Raw genomic sequence first — 10,684 nt, 5'->3', positions numbered from 1 at the left:
AGGGAAACTTTTGCCTCATGGTTGTTTTCACCTATGAGGGCTTGACTAGTGCTGCAAAGTGCTGCTGCTATCACCCATGTAGAAACAGCCGTTGATGAGTCAGAACGTGGAAATAGCTCTGCTGACAGCGAAACAAAGCCCCTGGTCTCCTGCCATAGTGTAGAGGCAGTCACTGTGTTTCGAAAAGAGCAGTTCTCAATTATGCATTCCAGTATACAGAGTGATTGCTCAGACAACCTAACATTTTTCCAGAACCTTTTTACCTCCTCCAGTCCTTTTGTTTACCTGCAAAACTACTGGCTGTTCAACACAGAAAGTTCAGAGGAGAGCAGCAAGAACAAACAGAGGTACAGCAAATGAGCCCTGTGAGGAAGGACAGAAAAAAAATTATTTGATTTAGTCTGGAGGGGGTGGAAAAGATGCATAATAATACCCTTTAAATATGTGAAGGTATGGTATGAAAGGTAATAAACTATTATCTCTGTCTGCCAGGAGACAAGAAGTAATAGATTGCAATAAGGGAGATTTATTGGTTAGACATTAGTAAGGGCTCAGAATAGACTGTGCAGTGAGTGGATGAAATCTCCATCACAGGAGCCTTGGAAGAGGTGAGACACCCTGCGATCAGGAATGGTTTAGCCAGAGGTGTTCCAGCTGCCATTTATTTCCTACAATCTTTTCTTACACTATTCTTATAGAATGTACATGATTAAAGTACCCAGAACATTTCCCCGCTGTCTGGGAAATCTGTCAGATGCACTTTAATAGCTGCATTTCAGAGAGAAAAGTTCTTGCCAGGCTGTTCTAGCTGCTTGAGTTGCGGGGAGATTAGCTCATGTCCTTTTAATGACATAATTACAAAGACCAGGATTCCAAACCAAACAAACTATTGGGTACTAACGACCTAACTCTCACCGATTTTGTATGAAGCCTATTGGAATTTCATACAATGGACTGCGGTGCCAGGCCAGGCAGACCTTGCAAAAACCTCTGAACCCTACGCCTTAGTAATACCTCTTTGCCACCGTGCAAATCTCATGGTATTGCACTCCTTGAAGCAACAGACAGTTTCAATCAGTTCTCACCATGCTAGTTTTGCTATCTTAGCTTTGCTTAATTGGTACTGCAGGGTTGTCTCGGACCGTTGAGATCTGCACTCTGAAACCACTAGATTCTGTTATCCTAGGGTACGGATTTCACACAGCAAATTTGTCAGGAACAAAACTGGACCAAAAATGCTGACCCACTGCATAAATGCATTAGCTGGGGTCCACTTACACAGCCATCTGCTGAGCTTTGAGATTAGCTCCCAGCAACTGAAGCTCTAAATTATTGTTTTAATAATCATGTCTGAATTCCTGTCTGAAGTCAACTGCCACTGCAGAAGGCAAGGCAAATTTCACTCTGGCCTTATCGTCGGGAGTTGCTGTCGCTGGGTGTATATGCACCAAGTCCCCAGGTTAGACTGCCCCCTCCCCATTTTTTACATGCAGATCTCTTGCTGATTCCTCTTTTGAAGGTTTTTGTTTCTGGTGCTCAAATCTTGGCTGACAGGAATGCAGCCATGCTGTGTGCTGATTGCAGCTGGCAGGTGGATTAGAGCACATTCAGATAGCTGTGAAATGCCTCTGCGAGACAGAAATGGCAGAACAACGGATTATTTCACCATGAAGAGCCCAGAAACTGATGCAGACAGTCACGTTGAGGAGACAAGCTGAGGAGCATGCAGACATAAAGCACTTTTTGCTTCCACAAGCCCCAAGAGATCTTCCCAGCTCGAAGTTTTGGGGATCTGCTGCCAGTTCCCTTCCTCCGCACCTAAGCTGCTTGGTTTTTCTGAGGTGCAGGATGTTCTCCAATTCTTCCAAAATATGTGGGAGCGACAGTTGCCAAGTAACAAAAACTCGTCACTTTTTTCCTGAAATGCACAATTCCTCGTTTTTCTGTTTTGTAGAATGGACAGATGGAGCTGTGATTTAGGACACTAGTCCGGGATCAGCATCATTTGGGCTTCAGTCTTGCCCCTGGATAAATCTATCGGATGCAGAGTTCAAGGTGAGGTAGGGATCTGACTGCCCCTGTGGCTCTTGACTTCAAAAACAGAACTGGGGATGTACTTCATGATTCACTGAACTGACTCAGTGACCAGCGTAATGAGATTTCATTAAGAATACAGCGATGGTGCAGCCAGGGAGAGGCAGCCTGACATTTTATCAAGAAGTGTCCTTCCCCCATACGTACTTAAAACCACTCATATGGTTGATCTCAAGCAAGGTTGGAACAAAGCTAATAGATCCCACTCTTTCATGGGAATTACGAGCAAAATTCAGCCCTTTGTGATATTTGTGGAACTAGAGGAGGTCCACAGAAGAGCAAATAAAATGGTCAGGGATGAAGAAGCTGCCTTAGGAGAAGATGTGACTTAAGTTAGGAGAGGAGAAAGCTGGAAAAGGAGGATAGCATCAAGATTTACAAAGCAAAGAAAACACTGAATAAGCAGTGGTTCAATACTGGACATGTTGGATCTGGATTTGCTATTATTTCATACTTGTCTCTAGTCTGATAGAGGATCTGTTTTTCCTGCACCATGGCAGAGTTCATTTCCCTTTTGATGTTACTCATCCTAGTCCCAAAAGGGCCAACATTCTACCCCACGTTCCATAGAGAACCATATTAATCTCCAAATTTCATCCAGGGGCTCATCCTTTCCTGAATATAATGAAATCTTGTTCTGTGACCCATTCTCCTTCTTCCTTCCGTGCAGCAGCAAGAAGCACCTTCTAGCTGAGCTGCCTGCACATCCTGGAGACAAACAGTGTCTGAAGGTTTGTGACACATTAGCAAAGTGACACGGTGACAACTCCATGCTTGTGCACTTCAATAAGCTAGTTAGAAGCAAAAGGGTTTCTCCTCTAATGTTCACAGTCTTTGCTACCACACTGGACAGGACTGAACTAATGAAGATCTCCTCCTGTGAGCTCCATGAGGCATCCACACTTTTCCTGCTGTACTTATTGCACTCTGCAGAACAGAGACCAGAAAAAGCATTCTTTGCTGGCTATAAATCATGAGTGACACTAAGGTATTGCTATTAGCAGCAGAAAAATGCTTTCCTCCCACAACCTCCTTCAGCCCCATATACATACAACACTTCGGCAAAGGGTGCTGCGGTGTCTGGATAGAAAATTAAATAGAGGTTGTGTTGTCTGAAGATAAATTGGTACCTCCCTCCGTGTGTGTGAGTGACTTTGTCTTTTTCTGATTTGTCTTTTAACTTACAAAACACAGACTAGAGATAACGATGAGCTTTAAAAACCTAGCCTTCTTCCCCTCCTAGGCCCTCCTGAACAAATCCCTTCTCTGAAATGAGCTCAAAGAGAAGATAAATGTTCTGGCAATAATATGCAATATTATTTTTGACACTTGAAGAATCTCCAGACAGATAAGGGAAAACTGAAAGGAAGGCAAAGCTCTGTTTTTTCAAATGCAAGGGAGCAAATTCTGCTCACCCATATGAACCCAGAATCCTTTATTTTTTTCTGGATTATTGGAGCAATTCTTGATTTTTCACCAGGTTAGCTGATCCTGAGGCCTTATTTAAGCCCCAGCACATTCAGAGACCCTGGTGAAATCACACAATAACAGCACTGAAAGACAAAGGCATGCAAAGAAAGCACCAGCTCCACAGCTCCTGCCCAAACAAAGGCTAATTTGGTTTCAGACCATGTTAGCTGTTACAGCGATAAGATTTACACCTGATATCAAGGGAAACGCTGAGCTGCCTGTGACCTCCAGCCCCTCTCGTATTAGCATATGTTAGAGGAACTGCTCCTTTCCTGGTCCTGTATTTCCCTACGGAGCCTTTGTGAAAAGCTCAGAGCAGTGTTTCTGCTGATACATTTGTGGGTATATTGAATTAAACATGTGCCATTTGACATTGTTCGCTTGGGCTGCTGCGGGTAATGGGAGAGGGCACACGTTACTGCAGGGCAGAGAGACACGAGGGGACGGATCTGGCCTTTATAGGAGCAGGATGAAGCACAGGCATACGCAGGAGTGTGCCATGTCTTTGATTCTAACAGAGTCCTGACCGAAGGACCCAGCTCACCCTGCATTGATCTAAATGCCAGCTGTACATATTGCCTTAAGACAAGGAAAAGTAAAAAGCCCAAACCTTTGCTCTCTTTACGCTCATTAGCTCGTTACAGATGTAGATGCTTTGGAAATCAAATGGGAAGGGATTTTCAGAGCAAACAAAGTGTTCTGGAGGCAAAATTTCTAGTGCTCAGAGAGCCTCCTGTGTCCGAAATACAGTCTTTGCTCTGCAAACTTCAGTGTGCTTTTTCAAGCCTGGAAGTTTGATAAGAGACTCTGGGACTCCTGAGAGATCTTAGAGCAGCCTGTACTAAGGAACAACAGCTATTGATGCTGCTGGTTTTAAACGATGATGCTGCCATGTCTCAGCTGTTCTTGTATTAGTCTGGCATGTGAGTAATGGTTGCATGGGATAGTTAGAGGCATCCCCACCTGTGGTGTCTATTCAAAGTTAATCATCTGCTAGGGGTCACTTGGCAATTAGGAACTGTTCAATGGTACTTTTAATAATACAAAATTTGTATGATGTGACCAGAAAGAGTATCCTAGCACGAGAAATAGGGTGTTTCTCAGGGAATTCAGAGCCTGTCTCCTTTGGAATAGCCTCGGATGAGTTCAGTGAAGCAACATTTTGAGAAGGATGTCAGCAAGAGTCAGGAGGAGCCCTAGAGGAAATTCGTTTGGTCACCAGGACAACACTGTCTTCCAGACAAGCTTTGATGAAACACTTATTCATTTTCATTTTTGTCACTGCGTTTCTAACTCTGTAATGAAATACCTTATCCCTATCAGCTGTTGTGCCATTGACATGAGTCATTCCACCCCACGTCAGTGACACCAGGGACAGCTCTGTAGAGAGGAGCCGCTTAGCCGGCATTCACTGGTGCTCCTTTGGCAAGGGGCAGACAGAGGAAAGATGCCTTTGGCTCCAAGAATATCTGTAACTGCTAGAGGATCTGCCCTTGACACCAATCGAGCAGGGTCATACCCTGTCCTGAGCTCTAAATACTTCAAAAACTTAAAATGCTTCTGGTCTTTGGTTTCATGGAACTGATCATGGCAGTAAGGCTGTCTTTAGCAGAGTGTTAATATTTGGGGAACCTTAATCTCCAACAGATTCCTGTTTTCTGGAAACAAATTCATTCCTGTCTTCTATGCAGTCATGAGAGTCTATAACATTCTATTTATTTGCCCAAATCAACCTTTGGTAAGAAGCTTTGCTTCCTTGCTCTCCACCGTCTCTTGTTCTGTTTGGCAGAGGACACTTTCCCTCAGTAAGAGGCATGGTGGTTTTCCACAGGGACATGTGTACACAACTGAGAGTTCATTTCCCTGCTTGCAGTGGGTGTGGAAGGTTGTAACTTTTTCCAATGGCAAGGAAAAAGCAGCAAGCTCGCAGGCAGAAATCCATCAGTAAAGCTGCACAAGCACAAGTGTATTAAAGCAAACAGAACTTCGCTGTTACACTTGAAGTAAATAGTTTCTCCTCCTCAGTTTGCTCCAGCACAAAAATCTCTCTGCCCTATAAATGCCATTGCCAGTATTCATCTGTGAAGATCTGGGATCTATTTATTTATTTATCCATATTTAGTTTAAAAGTTTGGGCTCAAAATTAAACAGTCATTCATAATGTCATTATCTGCCTCGCTCCGCAGCCAGATACCATGTGTGTTGTCACAGGACAAAACCTTTGGCAAGGCCCCTAGAAGAGCAATTTAGCTTCTCATCCATCTCAGCTGGCAGCGTGATTGGCTTCCAAGCCTGCATTGCTTACTCTGACACATATTATTGAGTGTTAAATCACTTTCTGAAGTGTTTATGGGTAATAGTTGAATTCTTTCCACTCATTTAAGCTGCTTTTGAAACATAAACATTTCCTTGTATCTTGGGAGTTTGATGGAAACACGAGGAGAGTTTCTTGGAAGGATGGATTGTAGAAATGACCAGTTCATCAGGTAGGGACAGAATTTACCAGTACTGTGGATGAGAATATCCTCCTCCTTCCATCAGGATGAAACAGCAAACTCCCACCGTCACATGGGGAAGGTTTACTGGTGCCTTGGTTCTTCCATATGTCTTGGCCTCTCAGGAAGTAAGTGACTCTTTTACTGCAACATCAGTGACTTCCTGACAGGATCTTCATACATCCTGAAGCTTCCTGAGAAGAAAAATGGGCTGTGATCTGCAGGATCAGGCGCTGGGGAGGTTGTCAGGCACCAGCATGCCCATGCCCCCAGGTGTGGACTGTGGTCAGTGGCCCGTGCCTGGCAGTGATGTCTCTCAGGAAGGAACCAGAGACAACTTTCTTGTAGCTATTTAGGAAAATGAAGCAGGGCATCAGAGTACAGAAATAACAAGAGAGATTAAAATTTAGTGTGGCAGTCGAAAGGTGAGCTGGACAACAAGGCCCAGAGGCAGGTCAAGCTGGGGAGGAGGCAGGGGGGCTGGATTTTCAAATGAGTCCTTTGACTCTTTGACTTCATCTCTTGAGGACTCCAGATGTGACAGGGCAGCAGCCTGATCCAGGCTGGCAGACTCAGTACTGAAAGTCCTCTTACCTCTTGTCCTTGCTTCAGTGAAGACCTACAAATTAAAGTTTTCCTTTTATCTTTAGTGAGGAGGTCTGCTGAGTCTCTTTGCAGCATCTGGGAGTTACTTTCCAATCTGATGAACACTGACTTTTAGAGACAAGACCAATGACGAGCTGCTGAGATCACAGTAGCAATCAAGCCTCCTTTGATGGCAGAGCTAAAAATACGCTCCCCAGCTGACACAGCCTTAGCGAAGAGAACATATAGTTTGGTTTGAAAGAATACATCTTCTTTGTCTCCATGTCTTCTTCTGCCAGAGGACACCACATCTGTGACAACCATGAAAGCAGGTTACATCTGTCTTCTGAACTGAAGCATCCATGTACAGACCCATACTACCTTCAACCCCAGAAACAGCAAAGCTTTAAAACCCTCTGAGTGCCTTGGAGAACGGTGTTGTTGGCAGTTTTGCCCCTCTGGTCATGCTGGCACCCATCAAGTTATTACACGGCAGGAGCCACACCTTAGGGTCTGGAGTTCACCTTTGCCAGTTCCCTGGGTTCAGTTTCAGTTTTATGATCAACTGCCCCAGCTCTTTCCTTTCCTATCTGTTTCTCTGCCTGCTCTCCTCCTTGATAAATCCAGGGCACTGGCTCACAAGCTCCCTGGCTAATGAGGTGTCCCCAAAGCCTTGCTTTGGCACTTGTAAAGGAAACTGCCGTAAGTGGTGTCACTGCCACCTCCTGGGCTTTCTGAGGACGAGAGCTCAGCCCATGGGTTGCAAATGCAGATTCATGCAAATGCTGTGCAAGCGATCATGGATTGCCCAGCTTCAACCTGCACCAGCTCACTCCACTAGCCAGCCCATGTTTGCAGTAGAGTGTAGGTCTCCCTCCCCTTGCAGGCATTAGCTAAAGATAGATCATTAAGGCTTTTGGGGAGGAAACGTACAGATGAACAAGCACACACAATAAAGGTTCCGCATTCGTAATATGAAATATGTCAGGGGGTAAAAGGTTGAGCAACCCACTTTGGCAAATGGCATAGCAAAAAGGGTGGATTTTGTTGGCTAAATGAAAGCCTCCTCTGTGTGTGATTTTTCCTGCTTCTGCATGCATGCATAACTTGAACGCAGAGAAAGGAAAATTCATTTGTTTGGTCAGACAGAAATACACCAGATTTATTGTTTTGAGAGATACAGAGGGGTATTTCTACGTGGCTGCGGTAGCTATAATGTTTTGGCAACACAATGTTTGGCCAAAAAAAAGACATTCACCCAAGAATGTCTCTGGGCTCTGTCAGCCCCAGTCCCAGAGGTGGATGTCCCATCCCTAAACCTCTGTGGGCAGTGGTCCATTGCCAGGAGTCTGTTTGATGCTCCCATTTAGGGTGTTGGCCCTGAAGATGTATGACCTCCCTCTAACTGAGCCTTCAGTGTGGATGCTTTCTGGTTTGTTCTGGCAACGGAAGAACATAAGGAAGCCATTCCGGTAGTTCTTGTTCATCCATCCATAGAGCAGGGGGTTGACAAATGTAGAGCACATGGCCCCAACATGGAAGACAGTGTACAGGAGTTTGTACTCATGGAAGATAAGAACCAGATCAAGATCAATGGCAAGCTGGAATATGTGGAAGGGGAGCCAACAGACTGCAAATACCACAACTACCATCACTAGCATTTTGGTTGTCTTCCTCCTCCGGCACTGGTTTTCATTCCTAGAAGTGGGACTAACATGGTTTTTCAGCTTGAACCAGATCCTGGTATAGGCATAACAAATAATTGCAAGAGGAAAAACATACTGCAGGAGGAGCATGGACAGGCTGTAGATAGTGGCATCTCTGTTATTACCAGAAGGCCATTTTTCTGAGCAGACAGCCATTTTGAGGTTGATGGATGGGATTTCTTCATAGCGGTACTCTCTGAAGATGGCCAGAGGACCCGCTAGGACAGCTGCTGCTAGCCACATGACAGCTATGATGGTGAAGCTGAGCCTCTTGGAAATCCTGCTGTCCAGGTGGAAAACAATACACCGGTACCTATCCAGGGCAATCACTGTTAGGGTGAGAGTGGACACATGGACACTCAGAGCTTGAGCATAAGGGACCAGATGACAAAGGACAGCTCCAAACTTCCACTCGTCCAGCAGCGTGTACACTAGGGTGAAAGGCAGACAGAGCGTGTCCACCATCAGATCTGCCAGGGCCAGGTTAGCTATGAAGAAGTTGGTGACAGTCCTCATGGTCTTGTACCTCACTATGATGTAGATGACCAAGGAGTTGCCGATGAACCCCAGCAGAATGATGAGGGAGTAGGCGGCAATCAGAACGACCTGGACCCCCAGGATCTTGGTGCTGTCCATCATAACACTGCGGGACCCGGAGAGATCCTGGCTCGGAGTGACAAAGTCCTTGGTGTGCCAGCCCTGTGGCAGTTTCTCATCTAGTGCTGTCTTCTCCACAGCAAGGGTGCTGTTCGCTCCCTCCAACGGTCCCATGCCTGGCCTGAGACTTTCTGTCAGGAGGAGAAGGAGGTCTGAAACACAGACACAGCAGGTATGAGAGCACAGGAGACAGCAGAGCATCTGCAAGAACTGAGACTCAAAGGGCATGTCCCACATGGCGTTTCAGGCTAAACAGCAGCAGCAGTGACATCTTCCCTCCTTCTCCCTTACCCCCATCCTTCCTCACACTGAGTGGCCTTTTGGCTCTCTTACACCTCCTGTGAGAACCTATGATCAGTTGAATGCCAATTCCCCAAGGAAAGGTCAGGGGAAAATGCAACTTTTCACACAAGTTTCTGAGATTCTGTTTATTTGAACTGAACAGGGGAAAAGTCCTCAACCAGCCAGGGCCAGACTGGTAGGTCCTGAGAAGACCTCCTGCTCATGGAGCCCTTTGCACTCTGCCTCTCCTGCTTCTTCAGGCTAGGCTTTGCAAAACAGGGAAGTCACTTCAAACAAGCCAAAAATTTGGGACCTCTTGGGGCTGACAGAAGACACTGATGGGGGTGTCAGCCATCTTTGATGAGATTCACTTGCCTACAGAAACGCCCTGAATCCTAACTCCTTAAGAACTAAGAAAAGAGAAAAACAAGAGGACACTCTCAAATTCAAGGTGCTCCTCTCCACCTCCCCATAACAATTTATTTCCAGATTGTGCACCCAGCTTTTTTCAGTTCCTTATTTCTAACCTCTCCGGGTGACAATATCTGCCACCATGTGTCTGCATGAAGCTCCACCACTGCTCCTGCTAGGGATGCTGCCACCCAACTCAACCCAGTGTGGGTGGTACCCCCTGCTCGTGGTTAGCATAACTAACGTCATTTTATGGGGGAAAAAGCCTTTCTCTGTGACCAAACGGGTCATGTATTCATTCCCTTTCCTTCATTATCAGCCTCTGAAGGTCCTTTGAACCAAGCAGACAAACCAAACAGATTTCTTCTTCCCCTCCCTTCCAGTCTCAAGGTTCCTGGGTGCCAGGAAGATTACTCCCTTCCATGCCAGCCTTGAAGGTCCCAGGCACCTGTCGAGCCAGGTGTTGTTGATGTCCCCGTCAGAGACAGGGAAGCGTAACAGCACGCACAGCACTGTAAAATGAAGCAGTCACAAGTCCTAAGTGGGAACTGCTGGTCAGTGAGACTGATGACCTCCCATGGCCAAGGGTGCCCCCACCGTCCTCTGCTTCCTCCAAGGATGGAGTGACTCACCTTCTTTTATATGTTTTTTGAGTCCAGTTTATGATTGTTATATTGATACAGCAAACCATGGATTAAGATTTGACCTGATCTGCAGAGGGTCCAGATGATTAGAAAATATAAGTGAAGTTGTATTATAAATTCTGTATTACTTAGGTGATTAGAAATCACAGGTTAAGTTAGGGTCTAGGTGATTAGAAACAATAAGTTCAGTTGAATTACAAATTCTGTATGACACTACTTACAGATGGTACTACATTGATTCTCCTTGTGGAAATCCCGTGCCACTCTAATCATTAATTCTGAGCTATACTAATCATAATCATATCCTGTTAAGAAAATAAAGCTTTAATTGTAACTATGA

General features: G+C 45.4%; 1 protein-coding gene across 1 annotated transcript; it reads right to left on the bottom strand.

Annotated features, from left to right (window-relative positions):
- Positions 1 to 7,786: 7,786 nt before the first annotated feature.
- LOC104472039 (neuropeptide Y receptor type 2-like) lies at positions 7,787 to 9,121 on the bottom strand. Its single transcript, XM_010087574.1, has one exon. It carries the CDS (start codon positions 9,119 to 9,121, stop codon positions 7,958 to 7,960), a length of 1,164 nt encoding a protein of 387 aa, XP_010085876.1. The 3' UTR covers positions 7,787 to 7,957.
- Between the last annotated feature and the right edge of the window lie 1,563 nt (positions 9,122 to 10,684).

This window comes from Pterocles gutturalis, unplaced genomic scaffold (assembly GCF_000699245.1).
Source record: "Pterocles gutturalis isolate BGI_N339 unplaced genomic scaffold, ASM69924v1 scaffold18266, whole genome shotgun sequence".
Taxonomy (NCBI): Eukaryota; Metazoa; Chordata; class Aves; order Pterocliformes; family Pteroclidae; genus Pterocles; species Pterocles gutturalis.
This window is presented reverse-complemented; position numbering and strand designations above follow the sequence as displayed.